Source organism: Xenia sp. Carnegie-2017, unplaced genomic scaffold (assembly GCF_021976095.1).
Source record: "Xenia sp. Carnegie-2017 unplaced genomic scaffold, XeniaSp_v1 HiC_scaffold_21, whole genome shotgun sequence".
Lineage (NCBI taxonomy): Eukaryota > Metazoa > Cnidaria > Anthozoa > Malacalcyonacea > Xeniidae > Xenia > Xenia sp. Carnegie-2017.
In genome coordinates, this window is record NW_025813484.1 from 8,386,886 (window position 1) to 8,412,432 (window position 25,547).

The 25,547-nt window shown below is 37.3% G+C and overlaps 1 protein-coding gene across 1 annotated transcript in view; it reads left to right on the forward strand.

Moving 5' to 3' along the window:
- Positions 1-25,547, forward strand: part of LOC124443533 — a 32,949-nt gene that overhangs the window by 2,403 nt on the left and 4,999 nt on the right. The window contains 30 exon segments of the mRNA XM_046993986.1: positions 324-722; positions 1,162-1,503; positions 1,766-2,095; positions 2,699-2,812; positions 3,015-3,205; positions 3,795-3,933; positions 4,179-4,627; positions 5,462-5,684; positions 6,101-6,252; positions 7,124-7,363; positions 8,562-8,774; positions 9,399-9,865; positions 10,584-11,238; positions 12,100-12,241; positions 12,573-14,304; positions 15,392-15,460; positions 15,705-16,199; positions 16,767-16,941; positions 17,357-17,546; positions 18,223-18,491; positions 18,954-19,358; positions 20,124-20,252; positions 20,614-20,823; positions 21,210-21,458; positions 21,705-22,190; positions 23,210-23,392; positions 23,546-23,770; positions 24,424-24,637; positions 24,640-24,722; positions 24,791-25,331. Of these exon segments, the coding sequence (XP_046849942.1) occupies positions 324-722; positions 1,162-1,503; positions 1,766-2,095; positions 2,699-2,812; positions 3,015-3,205; positions 3,795-3,933; positions 4,179-4,627; positions 5,462-5,684; positions 6,101-6,252; positions 7,124-7,363; positions 8,562-8,774; positions 9,399-9,865; positions 10,584-11,238; positions 12,100-12,241; positions 12,573-14,304; positions 15,392-15,460; positions 15,705-16,199; positions 16,767-16,941; positions 17,357-17,546; positions 18,223-18,491; positions 18,954-19,358; positions 20,124-20,252; positions 20,614-20,823; positions 21,210-21,458; positions 21,705-22,190; positions 23,210-23,392; positions 23,546-23,770; positions 24,424-24,637; positions 24,640-24,722; positions 24,791-25,331 (9,711 nt within the window).

The window sequence follows — 25,547 nt, forward strand, 5'->3', positions numbered from 1 at the left end:
TATTTTAGCGCAATGCTATACAGATAGTTGCTTTAGAAAATATACTCGTTTTATAAACAAGTTTTGATGTTTAGTATAGGGCCCGCATATATCTTTAATTCGTTATGTTAAGTCGGACATTGTTATTCGATCTTTTCAATATGAACATAATAGCCCAACATAAGACTTTTAAAAAAGCCATCACAATAATAAAATAGAGAAAGATTTATTAATAACGTTTCGTCTTTAACTTAAGACAACATTTATTCAATCTATCGTTGGTTGTTTTTTGTAACACGATTCTGCACAGTTTCGTCACGAGCTTATAATTTTACTTTTTTCAGACACCGTGTGCAAGTATTTAGATTTTGAATCTGGTAAAAATGCGTCAAACTTGTTCATCCATGGTGAAGTATTTTCGTTTTGGCGTCAAAATATCAAAAACGCAACCCTGGAGTTCTACGATTCTTTTGGAAAAATTTCATACTCTGTTTTGTTCAATGAAGCTGTTCATTTATTCGATGGAAAGGGAATTTTGGCCGGACCAACTCGAATTCCCGATATTGGTGCTGGTAAACATTGGATTCCTTTCTGGTTGGACATGAGAAAAACAGGAACGATTGTTATTGGATCAGGCGCGACTGTGCTGTTGAATTACACTGCAACAGATTGTGATGTCACACCTCCCTTCGTAAAATTTATATCAGACGAATCAGAGTTGATAATGTACTGCGACAAAGAGGGTTTGTTCTCAATTTATGTCCATATTTAGTTATGCTTTCTCTATATTGTATCGTTCCCCCTTCATTGAAGAAGATTGAAGATGCTGTTATCCCCGTCCTTTAGGGATGTCCTCGGTCAGTAAGGGATATCTGTGGTGAGGAAGGGGTATCCAGGCCTGTCACTAGCAAATCGAATTGCGCGATATGTTAAAACAAGTACCTGCTGTTAATAGTTTTATCGATTTTATATTTCATTCCATTAACATCAGTCTAAGTTAGTGAAGTAATGGTCAGTAAGGATAACTGTGGTGAGGATGGGGTATCCAGGCCTGTCACCAGTCAATCAAATTGCACGATATGTTAAAACAAGTACCTGCCATTAATAGTTTTATCGATTTTATATTTCATTCCATGAACATCTGTCTAACTTAGTGAAGTAATTTTATTGGATTATTTATAGCGTCTTGTTACGATGATGCATTTCATTACTGGCGATTCGATAAACTCTCTATGCATAGAGTCATCGACTATCGTAGCAAGACATACTGGAATGCGCCTGGACTTGCCATGAGCAAGGATGGTCCATCGTTGGAGTTTGGAAATCTTCCAGCAATTCATATCAACAAGGATCCCATGAGCCTTTATGATTCAAGCTCTTGCTTGTACAAGGAGAATTTTTGTTGTAATGGATACTCGTTTTCTTTATGGTTGAAAGTCGTCTCCTTATCAAACAAAATCAGCTTTTATCTTACTGGTGGAAGAAGAAACCAAGGATTTTCAATTCTTTCCCCTGTTGTAACAGGTAGTATATTTTCTACTGTTTTGTTTGATGTATGTCCAAGCTCCTTTACTGATATGCTTCTGAAGGGCCTTGCTCTCACGCGGTCCAATGCTTCTGAAGGGCCTTGCTTTCACGTGGTGCAATGCGCCTGAAGGGCCTTGCTCTCACGTGGTCCAATGCTTCTGAAGGGCCTTGCTCTCACGTGGTCAATGCTTCTGCATACACTCCGAGACCTGCCCACTGGGATACAGTCATCTCGTAACAATTTTTTGTTCAATTATAGATCGTATGAACCCTCACGATGTCGAAGTTGAGTTCCAAAATGCAAAACAGCAATGGCGTCTCTCTCTGAAAGTAATGCTGCAAACATGGCATTGGATTGCATGCTCGTGGCATTTAAGTGACGGACTTCTGTGTCTTTTTGATCTTACAACGAAGATCAAAGGAACAGCAAGATATCCTGGGTCGAGATTTGGCGAGCTCACTTTTGGCGGATCACCAGTGATTCCAATTTCTTTCATCGACGCTGCATTCAGTAATTTTGCTGTTTGGGAAAGAAAGATGACGGTCTCTGAATTTCAGGAACTGTATTATTGCGCTGGTATAAAACCAAGTACGTTCCTATTGAATTAAATGCTGAAACCAGTATGGTACATTTTATAACCGCATGAACAACATGGAATATCTGTTCTATCTAGCCAATCGTATCCCTTAAAGCTTCTCTACATCCTGTCATCTTGCATTTCCTCTGAATGGCTGTTCCATGTTGCCAACCTAATCCCTCATTGCTACCACATATCCTCTCATGTTGCATTTCCTCTGAATTCCCATTCCATCTAGCCAAACCTATCACTTTTTTCTACCACATATCCTCGCATCTTGCATTTCCTCTGAATGTCTGTTCCATTTAGCCAACAGCATCCCTCAGTGCTACCACGTATTTTTTCATCGTGCATTTGCTACGAATGATTTTTTCATTTAGCCAATCCTGTTCCTTAGTGCTACTACATAGCCTCTCATCATTCATTTCGAAGGAATGTCTTTTCTGTAAAGCCAGTCCATCTCTTCATGCATCTGCCTATCCTCTCATCTGGCTTGATAAGCCATAATGGTATCATGAAGGATAACTCAGATGTACATGGCTTCTCGTATCGAGTGAAAATGTTTTACGACTGTTGGTCATAATTTAATTCTGCTGTGCTTTATTTTGCTACAGGATTTGGAACGACATCAAGTTTAGCAATCGACAGTTTCCGTTGGCCCGATAAACTTTTTACAGCGTCCAGCTTCACAGAATTTGGACCTCCCCAAAATGCGAGGATGTCTTTAGGTATTTCTGTATGTTATTGTATCAATGCATGCAATTTTTACCTAAAGGTGATCTTGCTGTCATCGCCAAACCATTTTACGTGCAGTTGAACCATAATTATTAGGTCATCCATAGCCTTTTATCGAGAATAGCCTTTTATTTTGCTGTTTTTAGTGCAATTCAAAACCCTTGATTGTCTTTTTTTGTTTTATCATTTTTTTAGGTGGATGGGTTAGTAGCATCTCCGATGATCAGCAGTATCTTCAAATGGATTTACTTGTCGTCATGGAAATACATGGTTTCGAAATTCAAGGCAACGAGAAGTTGAATGCCTACGTAAAGAAATTAAAGATTGCTCGAAGCGATGATTCAAAAACGTGGCACGTTTTAAAGAACAATAATGGAAGTGATAAGGTTGTTACACATCTTCGACTGCCCTTATGAGAACAGCAAAAGAATATTATCTTTAAAACTTTGTTTTATTCATCGTCATGAGTTTACTCACTACAGCTCTGCCAGCAGATGGCGAGTGAAATGAAAAAACTAATGACGCTCGTAATAAAGTGCTCGTGAAAGGAAAACGCAACATGCATTTGTTGTATTCCCTTTGTCATTAACTTCTATAAAATATCAACAATACGACGCATGCGCTTATCGAACCATTTATTTGCATTAGCCTGTGCTAAGAAGTAAACATATTTTATTTCTTAAGTGTTACATTGACCTTTTTTGTCTAACTATGTATTCTTTACATATTTGCAAAGTCAAAATGACTCTGAAGATGACTACCTCTAAGGTTGTCGAAACGTCAGTCAACAACAACAAAAACAGTCCTTCTCAGGACTATACCAACCTGGACGATCTACATCTACAAACATGTAACGATACTCCCGGGTTCAAACCATTAACTTTATGTATTCTTTATCGTGTGCAAACAAACGGTTATCAGTAGTTTTCCTTTAGTCAACATACCTTATTTTTTTGTGGTTTAATGACTTTTTAGGTATTCTCAGCAAATAATAGCACAGGAAAGAGTGTATTTCATCTCGGTGTTTCCTTCATCACGCGTTGGTTAAGAATTTTACCCCTGGAATTTAACAACAAAATTGCTTTAAAGATAGAGCTTATTGGCAACAGAACATGTAAGTTGACTGACTTCATTTCTTTTTTTTATTTTGCGTACGATGCAAAACATTAGAAGTGTTGTGTACATGGCTGTGGATGTCTCTACTCCTCTGTACATGTGTGCAGCTAAAGGATGAATTTTATCATATATCCTAAGTGGTTCTGTTCCTGATTTTAGAAAACTTGTTGAGTACTTTACGGATTTGCTTTAGGTAGTACTTCATAGCTTACTCGTGTAACCAATTTTAATCTATCATTTCAGATCACGGTTACATTGGTTGTCTTCCCCAGTCCTCCATCACAACATCGCGCTATCCATTTGAGTCGGCCTCAGATCCTTATCGCTGCATTATTGCTTGCGGTGAAGTTGCCCTAAGATACGCTTTGCTGGTCAATGGTGGAGAATGTTATTGCAGGAGTTCACTAGAAAATACCAACTTTGTGTTGAGCGATTTATGCAACGAACCTTGTCATAACGAGAGAGTGCTTACTTGTGGCGGCAAAAATCATTACGCCGTGTATCATGTAGCAAACTTCAAGAATGATGACGTAAAAGTTACCATGCCAACCACCTGGGCTATTTACGATACGCCTTTAACTCTTGGACTTAATGCTCGGAATAAAACAGTTTTTCGATTATATCAAAAGGATTCGGCTTTTTCAACGTCATTATCGTCATACGATATCAAATTTCGTGATTTGGGGGTTCAGGTAAGCATAAAAATATTTGCGCACCAACTCATATCCTGCAAGCAAAACGTTTGGTTTGACGCTGCCCCTATAGATAAACTGTTGAACTATTGCGAGAAATGTTTTATTGTTTGTATGTGCGCAATACACACCATAATCAACCGAGGTCAAGTATTGGCATTGTTGGTACATCATAATCAACTGAGCTCAACGGTTGTACATCATAATAAAGTGAGCTCAACGTTTGTACATCATAATCGACTGAGCTCAACGGTTGTACATCATAATCAACTGAGCTCAACGGTTGTACATCATAATAAAGTGAGCTCAACGTTTGTACATCATAATCGACTGAGCTCAACGGTTGTACATCATAATCAACTGAGCTCAACGGTTGTACATCATAATAAACTGAGCTCAACGGTTGTACATCATAATAAACTGAGCTCAACGGTTGTACATCATAATCAACTGAGCTCAACGGTTGTACATCATAGTCAACTGAGCTCAACGGTTGTACATCATAATCAACTGAGCTCAACGGTTGTACATCATAATCAACTGAGCTCAACGGTTGTACATCATAGTCAACTGAGCTCAACGGTTGTACATCATAATCAATTGAGCTCAACGGTCGTACATCATAGTCAACTGAGCTCAACGGTTGTACATCATAATCAACTGAGCTCAACGGTTGTACATCATAATCAACTGAGCTCAACGGTTGTAAACGTGTTACGACAGTTTGAGGTTTTATCATCAAGATAAAAAATCAAGATTGAGAATTTGAGTTGTTTTTTTGTTGATTTCAATGCTTTGTTGTATAATCAATCGTTGTTACATGATATTTTACAGTTTCTGACGATATCTGTTGAAACCAGTGGAATTTTTGCAAACTTGTATGAAATACGACGTTCAGTATTCGTCACCACATCAACGAGAAATCTAACCTTCTATTGCCCATGGTTGATCTTGTCTAACACGCAATACGAATGCGTACTTGAAGGATTCTCTAGTGAAATTGATGTCTTCAATTACACTATAAATTCAAAGCAAGTTCATGCATTATTTCTGCCAAGTAAGTACAACGCGCAAAAGAATAGCTTCTCGCTGTTGAAACGATGTCAGTTTTTGTAAGTACTAAATTAATTCATTCTATTGAAAATGCTGTACTGATTTTAGTTTGATATTTATTTCATGGTTGCTTTTTCATTGTATTGTGAAGTACTTTGCGAAACCAGAACGAGTTTTTCCTCCAGCAATGCAAAGTTTTCATACAAATTATCGTTCATTTTTTACTAAATTCATTTCATTGATTGTAGTTCCGAGAAAAAATGCAAAAATATTATGTTACTACAGTGTGTTTTTGAAGGAGGGATAGTGAAAGGTTTTTTGATCATGGAGATATAGCATGACTTTCAGCAACTTCACGTAACTTTCACGGACTTTTACGTGTCGCATGATTATCCAGTGATATCATTTCTCGTTTTATAGAGGGCGTCGCGGGATCATTGGGTGCGATTCGTAACAAAAGTTACAATATTTTACGAAGTGGAAGCTTATACTTTACGTCATCATTTTTCGAGCTCGGCAAAGTCTATTCAATTGAAGTTTATGCTGTATCAAATGGAAGCGTGTCGGTTGTGGTAAGTTTAAGAAAGAAAAATGTTTGATCATGAAACTAAAATGTATCGAATAAAATTCTGACTGAAGCTAGTACTGACTTTTTATGGGTGGACACGCCGGGAGTAAAATGTTGAAGGGGAGAACGTTGTTTTTATCAAGGATGTAAACAGCAATTTCCGCCTGACTCTCGAGTACATCTCAAAACATCGTAAATTCTGTACAATCTGTGGTAGGCTGCCTTGTGGTCCTACAGGAACAAGTACACCGTTCTCAGCAAAGAAAAAGAAACATTATCTTTTGTGTGACACATAGCCGTGAAATCAGGGGATATTTTCCAACTGGGGAACGTTCTTACAGCCAATTAATAAAGCTCAACCCAACTCTAATGTTTTTCCAATAAAATATGATATCTATATCAGTAGCGGATCCATAGTTAGTCAATATAAATTATAGCTGCTCAGTTTTAAATTCAAAGTTGCTACTTTCAGAAAAACACTATTGGTTTTGAATTGCTAAAGAATATAATTTTACCCATGGATTTGCCTCTAAGATACTTAAATATGTAAATACATGCCAAAATATGCTGCAGTAATTTATTTTGTCTTACATTAGATCCGCCACTGATCTATATGTTAATGCCATGGCTACAGTATAGGGAACATACAGTAGGACCACATCGCTGTGCAACTGGCTGTTGTATATTTAATAAGATTACTGGCTGCCGTAAGCCATTTCATCATTCATATTGGTCAGAAATTGTAATTGACTGGCTGCCACTATGGTAATCCCATGCGTAATGAGATATGCGTGGCACAAAAAAATCAATGGAGTGGCTCTACTGTATGTTCTCTATACTGTTCCATAGCCTCATTTTATTTTCATATATTTCAGTTACTACGTCCCATTTGTGGTTCAGGCATCAATCGCGAGTACTGTGACATTACAATGAATTGCTCCTATCACCAACCAAAGTGTGATATTTCTTCATATGATTGTTCTGAGGATAAAGTGTTCCATTTATCACGTAATCGGTGTTTAAAAAGAGGAAATCAAACATGTTTGCCTGCTAAAAAAACACACAGATTCATCCCTAGCAAAGACCAAAAATACGAAGTGATTTTATCGAAGGAGGTAGGTTGTGAAAAAAGCCGCGTGTAATTAAAGTAAGCACTGGATTTTTTCTTGCGGGAGTGTCGCTTGACGGATGAACATATTAAGCGCATGTAGTTGGGTTGTCAATCGTAAAATTTGCGAATAACTTTGTCAATAATGGAGAATTGGTGCTTAGCTTACTGAAACATTTGATTGGTTACTACAGTACTAACTCATAACTCGTAGTGTCATGGTTCCTTAGCTATTTCCTTAGCTAGCATCATTAACAAAGTGTGTATTCCAAGATACCGTACTCGATTGGTGCTTAGCTTACTGAAACATTTGATTGGTTACTACAGTACTAACTCATAACTCGTAGAGTCATGCTTCCTTAGCTATTTCCTTAGCTAGCATCATTAACAAAGTGTGTATTCCAAGATACCGTACTCGATTGGTGCTTAGCTTACTGAAACATTTGATTGGTTACTACAGTACTAACTCATAACTCGTAGAGTTATTTTTCCTTAGCTATTTCCTTAGCTAGCATCATTGACAAAGTGTGTATTCCAAGATACCGTACTCGATTGGTGCTTAGCTTACTCGAACATTTGATTGGTTACTACAGTACTAACTCATAACTCGTAGAGTTATTTTTCCTTAGCTATTTCCTTAGCTAGCATCATTAACAAAGTGTGTATTCCAAGATACCGTACTCGATTGGTGCTTAGCTTACTCGAACATTTGATTGGTTACTACAGTACTAACTCATAACTCGTAGAGTTATTTTTCCTTAGCTATTTCCTTAGCTAGCATCATTGACAAAGTGTGTATTCCAAGATACCGTACTCGATTGGTGCTTAGCTTACTTAAACATTTGATTGGTTACTACAGTACTAACTCATAACTCGTAGAGTTATTTTTCCTTAGCTATTTCCTTAGCTAGCATCATTGACAAAGTGTGTATTCCAAGATACCGTACTCGATTGGTGCTTAGCTTACTTAAACATTTGATTGGTTACTACAGTACTAACTCATAACTCGTAGAGTTATTTTTCCTTAGCTATCAATCATTTTGTTGTGTGTATTGCAATGATTCCTTACTCAATTGTTGAACATGTGCAGTTTGAAGGTATATTATTACTGTTAATGCATTTGGTACGTTAAAAACGTGAACAACAATGTACTAGAGGAAAAACAGAACTAAATGTTTTGATGTACACTCCCCCTTCTCATTTAGATTGTTGTCACTGATGGTGGAAAGTACAATGCACTCGCCTTTGATGAAGATGTTGATGTTAAAGAGAATGACGTTGTTTGTGTATACTACCCCCCGTCCGGTGCTGCTAATTTGAGTGTTGAAAGTCACGTGAGCTTCGAAGGTCTTTATAAGGTTGAACCATCTAGTTTGATAAAGGGAAACATCGTCACAACAGGTTTTGGATCTGTTAAGGTAATCACATCTACATAATACTTTTCAAAGCGAGAAAGTTCGTTAGTACATTTTAAAGTTTGTCGCCATCTCGAATGCCAATGTGTTTTTTTTTGACATGTTTTGACTTGTGAGAAGTGTTTTTTAAGATGAGTTTTACAAATTCTTCCAATGTGTCTTTTTTGACATGTTTGACATGTGACAAGTGTTTTTTAAGATGAGTTTTACAAATTCTTCCAATGTGTCTTTTTGACATGTTTGACATGTTTGACATGTGAGAAGTGTTTTTTTAAGATGAGTTTTACACATTCTGCCAATGTGTCTTTTTTTGACATGTTTGACATGTGAGAAGTGTTTTTTAAGATGAGTTTTACACATCTATTTTAAAAATGTAGCATTGATTTTTCACCCATCATGAATCCGGGACAAATCCAGAAACCATTTACCAACCATTTGACGATGGGGACATTGTTTGTATCTTACTTACAATGCTCGGTAAATGGTATCACATGAGCCGAGAAACGAAGTGGCCTTGCAGAACAGACAGAATTATCTTACAAGTCTTTGTTTTTTCCATGTCAACTGCAACTGTGGCAAAATGCAATATGTCAATATGTGGCAATCTCAATTTCGCTTTTTTTTCAGCTCGTCAACATTCAGCATTTGATTAAGATTCGCTACGTCATTCAGCAACGGTTAACCATTCCTTTGACGCTGCCACCTGGCTTGTATAACGTGGCAGTTTCTCTGGCAAATGCCATCCATCATTTTCATTCGAGCTTGCAAATTTTCTCTGTAATTCCGATCCGAAATCTGACGTGGTCATACGGCGTTGTCGTTGCTACCAATGATACATACTCAATCACGGGAAGCATTGGCGAGGGATCTAATGTCACCTATGCTGTAGACTACAGAGATGGAACGAGCTATTCTTTCTTGCGACACAATTCATCCCAGTCTGTGGTCTTCAATCACACCTACAATACCGCTGGCCTCTATAACGTCTCTCTACGCGCGTCCAATTTTTTTTCCGATGAAGTTGATTATTTCTCGTTGATCGTTCAAGACTACATCAAGGATGTGAATCTTACAACACCCGTTTTACCGACAAAGTAAGTATGGTAGAAATATTAAATTTGAATATTTAACTGGAATGCTTCCTACCCGTCAATGCTTGAAACCACTCGGTCTTTCCACGCGCGGTTGAAAGAAAGCTGTATGCAATAGTAAGCTGAAATCTTATCGAATTTACCTCGATATAAGCCTGCTGGAAAGAAGCATTTACCTAAAGGACAATTCTCTCGAAATACAGCCGGCATGAAACTATTTTAAAGTTGCCCGTATGATGTGTTGTGTCATGTTAATATGACTATTTCAGTTTAAGTTAGAATTATTGGATGAAGTATACAATATTGCCAACATTATTGAATCGTTTGCCTTTGTATCTCTAAGCAGAACATTTGCCTTTGAATCTCTAAGGAGAACAGTGAAAAACTTTGCAGCATATTTTTTCGGATAATGTCATCCTTAGACACAATAAATATGCCGTACTTTGTAAGGTCTAAATGATTGGCTATACTTAGAGCAAGAAATAACTGCATAATTACAGTGTGAATGTGATGAACGTGATGGGAGAATCGCCCGTAAAGCTAGTTTTCCATATTTATATATGTATATTTAGCTCTACATCCGCCGCATCAAATACTCTCGCGCTGAACACTTTCATAAAAACAATGGTCCTTTTCCGAATTTCATCACCGCAATTAAAATTCAACAAAAGAAATCCATGTATTTACATCGTTAGTAAATCCATAATACCTTTTCTTTCAGCCTCAGCAATCAAACGGAAATTTATTGGTTTATTGACAGTGGGTCGAGCGTTACCATTGAAATTGATTTAGGTGATGGGACGAACTTTTCGAACTGTTCGCTTGACATCGAAGGAGTTTTGCCACAAAGTGTTTTTCACATATATCCAAGACCTATCGAGTACTGGGTCAACATCACCGTCTATAATCTGGTCAAAAAAATTCCCTTGTATTTTATGGTCATCGTCGAGAGACCCATCGTTGGCATTAAATCACGTGTAAGACACGCGAAACGAGATATCGAGGTTAATGAAACGTTTGCAATCGAGTTGACGCAACTCAATGGAACAAATGTGATTCACTATTTTGATTTCCAAGATCAATCAACTTTGATCACGCGTGAGACGAACATCACGAAGAGCTACAATCATTGGAAAGTGTTTCCGATCAATATTACTGCATGGAACAATGTGTCCCGTGTTAGTTGGACTCAACCCGTCAAAGTACACAAGCCTGTGCGAAATCTTACCGGTTTCAAGATCACTACATCTCCTACGAATATCACGGATCTTGTCAAATTCAATTTCACCATGGTTACTGGCTCGGATTTTAACTGCACCTGGAATTATGACGATGATCGATATGGGCACACGAGTTACTGGATTGATGACTCACAGGTCTGCACATGTGATTTCATATATTATGTAATGAGAATCCCTGATTATACATTTGATTGGGTTTCTGACGTTGAATTAATTCACTGCCTTTTAATACAAAGGAAATTTAACATACTACGATAGTAATCCGGCGTAGTGTAACGGGGCATAAATCAATGAAAGAGAATTTGCAAATCGATTTTCTTCCTTTATGATGTTATTAACAGTATCACGACCTCTCGGTTTGCTTAAGTCTCTGCCAACACAGTAAACATTTTTTATTTCTTAATGAGTAATTTCGTACTGCATGTAATTTCCTGCTCTCTGTCTCTACGTGCTATATTTTATGTCATTTCATTTTATGTCATTTTATGTCATTTCATAGTAAAATTCACCAATTTATATCGCTTTTAAATCATATTTAAAAATTTACATTTCACTTCGTAAACAAATACATTGCGAAAAAATAATCGCTTCTGCCCACGGGCAGATATCGTAAAAAGCTGCCCGCTCAGGAAAGCAATCAAATTGCTGGAAATCAAAAAAATATCGCATGTTTTTTCACACTATGTGTCATTTCACACCACGTGTCATTTCATTATCAATGCTTTGTGTCATTTCACACTACGTGTCATTTCATTATCAATGCTTTGTGTCATTTCACACTACGTGTCATTTCATTGTCAATGCTTTGTGTCATTTCACACTACGTGTCATTTCATTATCAATGCTATGTGTCATTTCGTACTATATCCCATGTACCATTATATATTATCGATATTAGATTGATCATTGGTACTTAGCTAATTACGTTGTCTAGTATACCGATATATACTTTTACATAAACGTTTTTGTTCATTCACATAATTTCTTGTCATTTAGGTGTATGAATGGCCCATCACAAGTCAAATAATCTCTCATAAATATAATGATATTGGCGTGTATTATGTTCAAATCAACTGCACGAACAGACTGTATTCTACTAGAGCCTTCACCACAGCCATAGTACAAGTTCCTATATCTGGTAAGTATAGTTATGTTTTTTTGGCATTTGCCAAACCTTTATCAAATGAAGCGTTTAACCTAGGATAATGTAGGATAGCTTAGTCACTAGGTTTCGCTATTCTGATATAATTAAAAACCCTCCATATCTTTTAAGACTCATTTGTTTCTCAGGGGAGGGGAGGGAGGGGAGAAGTCACTCCTGCTTCAGCGTAATGATTAAATGTAATTAAATGCGAAACCAACTGAAATACTTTACTGATTGACGTTGATTTTAAGCTAAGAGTTGCAGCTAAGAATGATTGTTTTCATCATTCGTGTGAACCGTCAATAAAGTATTTTTAATGTTTCAGGATTCGATATTGTTCAACCTAAGCCTCAACCAAACGACGAAGATCTGGTGGTGAACTTTGGTGCTAAAAATGGTACAAACATTAGTTATGTTGTAACGTTTTATCACATTTGGGAAAGGATTAGCCATAACATAACCAACGTTAGTATAAGAGCGGACACGTTGAATGGAACTGCTGTGATTGACAAACATTACTTCATGGATCGTGTCGGTATATACAATGTTAAAATCACTGCGATAAATATTGTCACGCCACTTCAAAGTCTCACGAGAACAGTCATCGTTGATAAACCAATCAGAAATGTGGAAGTGGAGATTCACGCCGAATTTGTTGAGACCAATCACACCGTTAATTACACCATCACTGCAAACGCTTCCAACGTGACAATCACGTGGGACTTCAAAGACCCTGCGTCTGGCGAGTTAAATTTTCGCACGCGTTGGTTCCCGGGTGTATTTAGCGGTTGGACTGTGTCGCACAAATTCATAGAAAGTGGACGTTTCTTTATTGAAGTCACGCTTAACAACAGCTTGGAAAACAATTACTTGAAAAGGAGTTTGGGGAAGCGGGTTGAAAGAAAAAGCGTTAACGGCCAGCATGGGGTGTATTTGGCGGCTATCACCAATTCACCACAACGTCTCCCTCCAGGAAATCTAACTTTCACCTTTTTCCCTGAACCGGGAGTGTACTACTGGCATCCCACCGATGCTCATATGATAATGCATTTTGGTGATGGCAAAATCTATAATGGATCGTATAACGAAACAATCGTTCATTCTTACACAAGTTGGGGATGGTTTACGGTTAACTGTTCCATTCACAATCGCATATCCTCGGGGAATTTTACGTTTAGAGTGGAAATTCAACGTGTAATCCGTGATTTGAAGCTAACTCCCTTTCACAGTGATGGTGATGCAGGATATTTTGCTCCCGGTCGTGGTAAACTTATGAACTACTTACCCCTTGAGTATGACGTAATCTGGAATGCCACGACCAGTGATGGAACTAACATTACTTACACTTTCTCTTACGGTGATGGTGAAAATGATACTACTACACAAAACGCGACAGTTACTCACAAATATTCACGTGATGAGTTTTTCACTGCGCGTGTTAACGCCAGTAATGCGGTCAGTTTTGATTTGACAAATTTCACAATACGAATTCAGAAAGTCGTTCGAGGAATTACGATAACGAGCGATGATCCTCGAAAATTGAACACTTCGACGTCGTTCAACATAACTATCGATCAAGTTGGCACAGAATCTTGTTACTTGATGAGGTTTGGTAAAGATGACGATGAGAACTACCTCTACAAAGATGCCAATAATACGAATTGTGAAAAGGATTTTATTAGCCTTGCCAACGAGACATATATTTTGAAAGGAAATATAATCTCGGTCAATTACACCTACAAAGCCATTGATGTGTATTGGCCGCGAATCATCGGCTCCAATCTTGTGTCGAAGATAGAGCAGTTCCACAAATCAGTTGTACTCCACGATCACTGCAAATACCCCGTTGTCAATGTATTCAATATTAATAAAAACAAAAAAACTCCAACGAAAGTTCTTCGATCGCAGTTTTTCTTCGTCGATACAGCCAACAAAATTGTATGTGCAGCATCCAAAACCACCTCATTCTTGTGGGAAGTTTTCGACGTGAATCCTTTGGAAGGGGAAAATGACACGCTCAGAAATTTTTCGTCAAGTGTTGAAAGGATAAACCCAAGGTTAGTGGACAAGATTATCTTATTTTGAATGATTGATTCGCTTTAAGACTAGCATCGTTGAATACTTGTATACTTGGAGGCTGTTTACATGATCCCGGCTAACCGAGATTCAGTGAGGCGTGAAAGGTATAACTCTCTTTTGTTTTGCTACAGTTATGTATTAAGGGGCTGTTTAAATGATCCCGGCTAACCGAGATTCAGTGAGGCGTGAAAGGTACAACTCTCTTTTGTTTTGCTACAGTTATGTATTAAGGGGCTGTTTACATGATCCCGGCTAACCGAGATTCAGTGAGGCGTGAAAGGTACAACTCTTTTGTTTTGCTACAGTTATGTATTAAGGGGCTGTTTACATGATCCCGGCTAACCTAGATTCAGTGAGGCGTGAAAGGTACAACTCTCTTTTGTTTTGCTACAGTTATGTATTAAGGGGCTGTTTACATGATCCCGGCTAACCGAGATTCAGTGAGGCGTGAAAGGTACAACTCTCTTTCAAGCGCCACCAGTGATTCCTGTTTTAATTCTAAAATTAGGTCTCATTATAGTTGTTTTCATTTGAAATGCTTTTCGTAGTTATAAAGTCAGAATGATGTGAAAATGCTCGAGAAGATTATTCTGATGATAAGTATTTAATCTTTTCCAATATCATTTATCTCTTTTTTCTGAATCCCGGCTACCCGGGCTTATGTAATCAGCCCCTTAGGATGTTCTGGATTTGTATACCGGTAATGCCGTAAAGTGTGATAACCGGCGAACGTTTTCCAAATATTTAGCGGACGATAGGAAAGCTTTTCCCGTTTATGAGGCAGAACGCGGAATAATTTTGTCCTCTGAAACAGAAATTTTTGCTTAGATTATATTCAGCCGAGGGTTGCGAGCAAAATGGCATAGCTCTAATTATTTGCTGAGTGGAAAAATTGCTTAATTTTATAGCTACAAAAATCCGTTACCTTTGGATAACATAAACACGTTACAACAATGAATTGGCAGCCAAACAAGCCTATTATCCGATTAACTTTTTATTAACCCGTAGACTGCTATTCGGTGTCCGTCGACATTCCTAAATATAAACATGTTTGAATCCATTCAGGTTTCGTATAGATCCTCTCTTACTGCCGTATGGAATTTATATGATGCGTTTTACCATCAACGGGATCCCGTTGAGTCACCTGAATTTTTCAGGTTCATGAGACAATTGCTTAAATTGTCCAACAAAGTGCGAAGATCATTCTATATTTAATTTCAAGCACCGCACTGCATAAAGCATTCATAAGATGCTCGGTATAAAACATATTTGCATCCATTCAGGTTTCGTATAGATCCTCTTTTACTGCCGTATGGAATTTATATGATGCGTTATACCATCAAGATGCTCGGTATAAAACATATTTGCATCCATTCAGGTTTCGTATAGATCCTCTCTTACTGCCGTATGGAATTTACAAGATGCGTTTTACCATCAAGATGCTCGGTATAAAAGGTGTCGATGGCTATGATGAGAGTTATTTGGAAATCGTCGAATCGCAACTCATCATCTCTGTTTATGGGGGCTCAGGGGTGGCTAAATGGTATCGAGGGAATTTGACTTTGGATGCATCAGGATCTCATGATCCCGATGTTGGTGTGAAAGACTACGAGAATATATTCCTCTCTTTGGAATGCAAGGCAGAAAATACACCGCGAAACGTAACGTCCAAAGAGGCAGGATGTTCTGTTGAAGGTTTTGAAACTCTCTACAACGATAGTGCGAGCGAACTTTTGTTCCTAAACACTAATTTCACGCTCTTGTCAAACATCACGTATGCTTTGAGGTTGACTATCATCAAGGATCATCGTCGCTCCATGATGTATTATAATATACACACTAAAGACCAGGAAACATGTCACGTGATTGTAAGGTAAATAGAAAATAGAAAATATCTGGCAAAACAAATCATTTGAATGTGTCCGTGGATTATCACTGTCCCTCACTTTCTCTCATTCTACTATCGTTTTCAACACTTTGCCTTATTTTAGCATCGTTCTCTGATTCTCTACCAATGTCTTGGTTTTAATTCAATTTTTTTAAAGTTGGTTAGAATGGCCGAGTCATCGCTGCTCTCTTCTAATTTCGCTTCAAACTTTCAACAATACTCTATACCTAGATCTCTGTTCACTTTATTCCTAGATCTCTGTTCAATTTATTCCTAGATCTCTGTTAACTTTATTCCTAGATCTCTGTTAACTTTATTCTTAGATCTCTGTTCAATTAATTCCTAGATCTCTGTTCACTTTATTCCTAGATCTCTGTTCAATTAATTCCTAGATCTCTGTTCACTTTATTCCTAGATCTCTGTTCTATTTATTCCTAGATCTCGGTTCAATTAATTTCTAGATCTCTGTTCACTTTATTCCTAGATCTCTGTTCAATTAATTCCTAGATCTCTGTTCAATTTATTCCTAGATCTCTGTTCACTTATTTGCAGGTGTTTGGCGAATTGTAAAAAAAAACGCATTTCGGCGATGAAACTTGCGTATGAAGGAGGTGTAAATGATGTTGATGATTCAGAACAAACCCAACGTGTTTCTTACGAGTGGAAGCTCTATAAAGCCACCGAAGGAGGAAAAAATTCAAGAAATAAAGAAAATGAATGGAAAGAGGTATTTATGTATGCATGTTAACGCGTGCAGATTGTGTTTACAATTAAAATGTCCATATCGTATTTCACAGCTTTTTGTTGCTGGTGTTTATGTAATGTTATTGTAAGTCAAACTGGTTCCAAATTAACCTTTGCACTGTCTCTGTGTACATTATTTTGATGTACGTCAGCTACAAGCTCAACAAGTGGATTTTTTTGGATCTTTCTCTAAACTTACCATTTCGATAAATTTCATGAGACGTTCTTTCCCAAGCTTCGCTTATATTTCTTATTTTCAATTCAACTATTGTGCTGATCGCGAAAATTTTCTCGGGGAACACACATTTCTTCCAACTTTAGGTAGCGATGATTTTCATGGATCTCTTGATCAATTTCTCGAAAATCCATAAAAATGAATATGTGCTCGATTTTTACAGGTTTCAAACTTCGCCGAAGATATGGTACTGACAAGGACTGACACTAAGACGGTTGTTTTAAAAGAGGATGTTCTTTTACCCGAACATCGTTATCGTTTACGATTGTATGCTACCTATAATAGTAAGACAGGATTCGCAGAGAAGGAATTATTCATAAATCAGCCACCAAGGGATGGCAGTTGTTCAGTAGGTACGTAGAATTTAACTTAATTTTCTTTTCCGATCTTCTTCATCGATCACGTGACATCACTAAGGCAACCGATAACGTGACATCACTAAGGCAACTTTGGGTGAATGAAATACGAAAAATATAACAGAAGATGATTTCTGTGGAGGCGTATGAAAAACATCTTAAAAAAATTGAAAGCTATTTACAAAATCGTTAGAGAGTGTATACTGTTACTTAGACTGGGTAACAAGTTTCTTGAAGTAATCAACAGATAAATTGAGTTTAGTATTTACAATTTTCTGTCAATGATAGCGAGCACTTGCATTTGCTGTCTCGAATTTCCTTAGGAATAGAATTCCAGATTTATGCTACCTCATACATGGAACTTTCTTTGATGCAATTTGTACGCAGTTGTGGTAGACATTTCAAATGTTCCGAAGTTTGTAGTTTGACAACTCGTTCTGATATGTAACGAGATCAGTTGATGATTATGGGGCTGTTTCATTCAAAAATTTGTACATCACTTTTGCTTTTATTTTTTTCTCTTCAGTTTTAGGTGGTTTTCATGATAACACATCCGAAATTAAATTTACAATTATAAAATTAAATCGCGAAAAAATCTTCAACTGCTAGCAAAATGCAAAGCTACCATCTCTTCAGAGTCTGTGGTAAAACGCTTGTCTTTTTTTTCTTTCAGAACCTAAGAATGGTTACGCTCTGGACACACTGTTTACAGTGTCCTGCTCAGATTGGATGGACGATACAACAGATCTTCCATTAGCTTACACATTTGCATATAAAACTAGCAGTGATGACTTTGAACAAATGATTTACTTCGGTTCCAAAAGTGTAGCACCTCTAATCAAACTACCGCTGGGCAAACCGGAACTCAATTATTCCGTTTCAATCATTGTTCAAATCGAGGACTCATTTGCAGCGCCTCAAGCTTACTATCTGAATGTGACGGTACGCTATCGTAAACATTTTTAATCTTCTTCGCCATGATATTCGATTTTTTTCATAAGATACTGTACAATGTTTTGTCCACACGAAAACTTGTGGCCTAAACGAGATTTAATTTCATACATTCGAGGTGCTAGATCCTTACTCTATACCCGTTAGAACTACCAAGCCAACAACCTGTTGGCAGCAGAAAGACTTATAAAGTATGAACTACATATGGGGAAGCCTTTTTTTGATAAGATTAATTTGATAAGTTAATTATGGCACCTTGTTTCGACTCTGTTTCTGAACCGTCATCAGAATATGAGAGAAATCATATCTTCTCGTTGCATCCAAGTCTCAAATCTCGTCTGAGTGCCATGTTTGCTTGTCAGAAAACTTGTTTTTGATTCTCTATCAAACATATTTTCATTATTTTGCATCATCGTAATTTCTGTTCGGTATTATGTAGAAAATTAAAATCACTCATTTAGCCGAGTGCAGTCTGCTTCGTTCTTTATAAACGTCCGTCGTCTGTATCGTAACATGTTTATGTCCTGTGTACAGGTCACGTTGCCGATCATCACAAGTCTTGCCGAGTTTGAACAACGCATGAATAATCTCATATCTGAAGACGGAGATCTCGGAAATATGGTGGCTTCTGGAGATACACATGGCGCTACGCAGCTCATTGGTGCATTAAGCTCTATTTTGGACAGTCTGGGTAACAATGCAAATTTCTCGTACGAAGCTGAGAAAGCCGACCTCGAGAAAAAACTTTTGTCTCAGGAAATTCTTCTTGATGAACAAAGAATAGAAATCGAAAATCAAATATTAGAACTTGAAGAAGCTATTAAGAAAAGAGATAATGAAACGCGAACTCGTATCAAGGTAAGAATCTAAGATTTGCGACGAAAATATCTATTTCAAATGTTCTTCAACAAGTATTGCCGTCTTAAAGGGCCATTGACTCGAAAAATCGACTGTTAAAATTATGGTTCATGAAAAAGGACAGCGGACCTTTTACAGCAATTAAGTCATATCTCTTTGCATTCTCAAGATGTTTTGTGAGGTCACATTGCGTAATGATGTGCTGCAAATATCCCTTAGTTATCAGGCAAGTTTTATGCTGGATTTTATTCCATTAACGCTTCATAAAAACAAGAACTCTTTCCGATTGATGTAACAAATAATTAAATACTTTTAATATAATTGATATTATCATTATAAAATGTTGCGTCACTTTCTCTTTCAATCTCCACAACTTTAATATGTTGACAAGGCAAAGAGATATGAATAAACCGCTGTCATTTTACGAGCTCTTTTCAATGGAACTATAATTTCAATAGCAATTTTTTTGTTATTCTGGCTCTTTAAGCGATTTTTTTGTTGATTAGGTCGAAAAATGAGCTAAGTTATGTCTGTTATGATTTTTTTTATAGCGTTTTCTTTGTTTTGTGCAGTATTTTTTCACCGTTATCAAAATAAATGCCTTCCCATATTGTCCTGCGCGCGTACTTTGAAAGGTGAACTTTGCAATTTCAATATTAGAGAACGTACAAATGCATACATAACTCCTTTTCATTAGGTTTTTGTGCATTGACGATATAGATTGGAATATTTTAGCAAATCTCATGCATTTCTTTTCAAAATAAGATTCGAAGAACGATGGAAAAAACGTTAAGCGAGAAAATACCAATAGACAGTGTTGATGCTGTACGTGAAAAGGCTACGGCCAGCGCGTGGCTGAGTAACAAACCCAAGGAATTTACGCAGGAAATGCAGGTATCTGTTCCTTCTCATTCATGCATTAAACATGTTATGGTGTATGAAACATGTTATGGTGTATGAAACATGTTATGGTGAATGAAACATGTTATGGTGTATGAAGTATTTTATGGTGTATGAAACATGTTATGGTGTATGAAACATGTTATGGTGTATGAAGTATTTTATGGTGTATGAAACATGTTATGGTGTATGAAGCATTTTATGGTGTATGAAACATGTTATGGTGTATGAAGTATTTTATGGTATATGAAGTATTTTATGGTATATCGTGTATGAACCCATTTGTTTGTTATATGACATTCAGTAGAGTATATTTTTGTTGTAAAATGCTAAATTTTTTTATCAAATCATTCAGGAGAGTGTTTTGGATACTGCAGCCAAGATGATAATGTTTCTTGCTAACAGAACGGCAGATACAATTGAGCCGCCAAACCCGCACAACACCTTTCACGCTGCTGGTGGGCTCATAAGTGCACTGGGAAACACCATCGAGGCTTCCATTATTAGCGGAGAAAATAATACCAACGATGACCAAAACAGTTTATATGGCACAAAGGAAAACACTGTAAGCATGTCGTGTTTCTAAGACATAGTCTCCATTTACTTTCTTTATCTCAGTGGGAATGCAAAGGCTGAAGTTCCGAGTTTAATTTTTATCAAACAGAACTTTAAAAATGATAGTGTTCTTTCCTGAAAAGTTTATGCGTTCCTTTTTTGTTTTCGAGTTATCGAGGTTTTTTAGTGTCCAATTTACACAACTAGTGAAGTCATATTGTATTTACACAACTAGTGAAGTCATATTGTATTTACACAACTAGTGGTGCCATATTGTATTTACACAACTAATGACGTCAGGTTTTGTTTTACACAACTAATGACGTCATATTTTATTTACACAGCTAATGACGTATGTTATGCTTACGAATTTGAATTATTATTTATGTTCTACAGACTAAAAGCTTGGTGACGAAAGCCATGGAAAATATTGAAAACCTTACCCAGGCTCTCCTCAATCAAAAGTTCGCGGGCGAACCTGCGACAAAAGTGAAAACTGAACGTCTTTCTTTGGCCGTACAGAGAAAGGATTCTGCCACAACTGCAGATAATTTTACTTCAACGCTTGCTGGCGGCTCTTTTATGATGTCTTCGTTGGTTTCCCTGTTTGAAAAAGACGGCAACATATCTATTATCGACATTAAGGTTGGTTTATAAAATCTGCGAATTCCGTTGGTGAATACTGACAAGTATAATGAAATATCTTTTCGGCTTAGCGTTCTCTCTCGCGTCAGTTGAGCTTTCCCTAGTGCTGTTTTATCGACAGTCAGAACTGACTATGACTTGACTGACTATGTTTATAGAACAAGTTTATGAATGTTATTTTTCCTCTTCGACATTCCCTCCTTCATTTCTAAGAACTAACGATATGGCGAATTTCTTTTTATAAAGGTTGTTTCAAACACAAAGAATCAATTTATATGGGACTCTAGTTCGTCACAAGTGAAAGGGAAAGTCATGACGATGGAATTAAAAGATGACAAAGGCGAACTTATTAAGATTTCCAACTTATCCGAACCCATCGACGTATGGATTCCTAGTGGTGCAGTTCCAAATTTTACATTGTTTAAAGTGCAACACAAGGACATGTTGTATCGAGCTCTTAATGTCATTCAAAACGACACGGCAATCCATATCGAGATTTATGCTTGTGACAACAACACGCAGCTCATTGCTTATTTAAGACGTAACACTTTTCCCACGGAGACGAAGTATGATTTTAAATATGTTTTACCCAGAAGAATTATGTCAAATGCTGATAACTCCTTTTGCAACATGTCCGTCTCTAATAAAACCGTTTCTAATACGACTCGCGAGCGAAACCCCTACATATTTTTCCTATCTAACGAGGATCTCAATAGAACTGCAGCTGGTAAGGTACGTCTATCGTTTTTTCCGTGACAATTGGATAAAGCACGTGTAGGTCCTTATAACGTAAATGCTTTGAACCCGGGAGTATCGTTACATGTTTGTAAATGTAGATCGTCCAGGTTGGTATAGTCCTGAGAAGGACTGTTTTTGTTGTTGTTGACTGACGTTTCGACAACCTTAGCGGTAGTCATATTCAGAGTCAAATGAGGAGAAACGTCAGGTTAGCCGTATTTGTTATCTGGTTCTTACGTCATTGTATTGTGTGTACAGGAAATGTGTATTGTCATTGTGAATTAGTGTGAAGTGAAATATTTTTATTTTTAGTTGTGATGTGTGATTTAGGTGTGATGTTTTTAGTTGTAATGTGTGAGTGTCAATTGTGTATACCAACCTGGACGATCTACATTTACAAACATGTAGGTCCTTATGTCGGACAAGCATTAAAAAAGAAATACTTATTGGGACACATTTTTACCACCTAAATTTTTTGAGTATAGTTTTTGCTGTCTTCCATATTGTTTCATATTTGCAGCACTAATTGCAGCTTATTCGAAGTCATTCTTCCCAACTCCATTTTTAGTAGAAAACAATACAAAGAATTTTTGCTAAACTTAAACATTGCGCCATTATGTGATGAGAAAATAATATTATATTTTTATTATTCTCTCTAAAGGACTCGCGATATTTTCGTTTACAATGACGCATTTCTGACAAAGTGTGTAAAATACACTTATGTTAAAACCTGTGTCATGGTGTAAGGTCGAGTCTTAACGAGTCAGACCTTGAAAAACCCAAGTAATTTCTGTCCACTTTTTTACTGCACATAAATATATCAATTTAGCCACGAATGAAAGCGATGCAAATTCTATTATGCGAGTTTTTACTGTGTTTTCTAAAAACTTATTCATGAAACATAAATATCAACATTCACCAAACTGTTATTTTTAGTGCTTCTTGTGTATCTTGTCTCGACATAGGATCCTATACGATCCGAATGACTGACATTGATTGTTTCCGCTTTTTAGTACTATATTGGCGTGAAATATAACGGAACGCATGAGCCGATATATGAAGAAGTAATGGTGGGAAGAGAAATAATTTATCAAGAGTACACACCTTCCGCTGTCAACTTCACCATGCAAACATTTACGTCATCATGTCTTTATTGGAGCCTTCATAACGAGACCTGGTTAAACGATGGCTGTGTGGTAAGCACGACGTTCTTTTTAGGAAAATAGAAGGAGAGTTAAAGGGGTTTTCACTTAAGTTATTAGTTATTGATAGTGGTTAGAACTGTGGTCAAATATCTCTGATGAGGATTTTTTCTTTATTTCGCGAAGTTGTAACGTTTCATCTTGCAGGTTGGACCTTTAACGGTAATAGATGCCACTCAATGCTTGTGTACGCATTTAACATCTTTCGGTAGCGGCCTTATCACTGTTCCTAACGCAATTGACTGGAGTGCGATCAACGTTGATAACCTCGCTCGTAACCCTGTTGTTTATTCTGTCATATTGTCATTTGTATTCATCTATTTCCTGTTGCTCATTCCATTGCGACGTTGGGACAAGAAAGATTTGGAAAAGGTATGAAACACATTTTAAGACTGTTGAAAGGTAGAAGGAATATGCTCGTGATGAGAATATTCGTTGATCACAAAAGAAGTATTTAGATGTTTTATCATACACGTTGACATCATTCATCTTTTACAAGTTTTTTAAAGAGGTCTATACCGTTATTTGAAAATCACAAACTGTATTTAGATGTTTTATCATACACGTCACCATCATTCATCTTTTACAAGTTTTTTAAAGAGGTCTATACCGTTATTTGAAAATCACAAACTGTATTTAGATGTTTTATCATACACGTTGGCATCATTCATCTTTCACAAGTTTTTTAATCATGATGCTCGTGTTTTGAATTGAAACTCATATATCATTTAAACATATATACGTCGCATAAAACAGTCATCAAAAATTGCAGAAAATATCTCAACGGATCAGCAGAATGATCGTTTTTAAAAGTGGCTTTGCCCAACATTTTTATTTCATTTTGTTTTATCAACCATTTACGTTTGGTTTGGTTGGACGATATATCGATGAACGAACTATTGTTCTTTAGATTTAGGTATAGTGTATCGTACGTATCTGTTTTAGAACCAACCATAAGCCATGATCGATCCCAAGACGATATTTTCCAATGTATTCATACTCTCGATTCTTTCTTATATCAACAGCTTGGCGTAGTTCCGTTGCCTGACAACCACCCACGTGATCACTACTGCTACGAAATCACGGTGTACACGGGATACAGTGCCGAAGCTGGTACCACTGCTAACATTTACTTTATCCTCAAAGGATCACGTGACGAGACGCCAGTGAGAATTCTAAAAGATGCGAACGACGACTGTTTAACCGTCGGCAGTATTAAATATTTTCTACTCACTGCGCCTTTTCTCTGGGAAAACTACAAGGTCTTCGAATATGGCATGACAACGAAGGCTATTCGCCATCTTGGTATTTGCTTCGTGCGATGGTAAGTTTTATATTAGACATATTTCAGACAAATGAAAGTGAACAACATTCTATCGTCATTACTTATAGGTTCACGATATCCAGAGGAACGTAAAAACGTGGTTTTTGTGTGATCGTTGGCTTGCTGTTGAACACGATGATGGTAAAATAGAGAGAACTTTAAGTCCTGCTGATGCCGAAGAGCTCACGAGATTTAATCTTCTCTTCCAAACGGAAGTGCGAAAAAACCTCACCGACAGTCATATTTGGTTTTCCGTTGTGAAGCGGCCCGCCCGCAGTAACTTCACTCGCGTGCAGCGGTTGTCGTGTTGCCTGTGCATCCTGCTCACGACAATGCTTGCTAGTGCAATGTTTTATGGGCGTGGTCCGTCGTTATCTAGTACCGTCAAAGTTGGCCCCTTTCGATTTTCAGTGCAACAGCTGTTCATTGCTGTGATGAGCAGTATGGTTGTGTTGCCTGTGAATGTTTTAATCGTGTGGATATTCCGAAATGCTAGATATAAGAACATGGTAAAAGAAAGAAAGAAACATCAGGAGCCTCAATATGCCGAGAGACGAGGCAATAATAACACGGAGAATGCCAAATCAAGAAAAGACGATCATCAGGGGGGTATGTTGTTCTTTCTTCAAATGCTTCAGTCATCGCGCCATTCAAAAGCCAAGTATAGTTGCTCCAATTGTATCAGCCAAGTGTTATAGTTGCACTAGCCAAGTGTATTAGCTTTTATTAGCTCCAATTGCACTGACCAAGAGTATTAACTTTAATTGAACTGACACCAAGTGTATTAACTTCAACTGAACTGACCAAGTGTATTAACTTCAACTG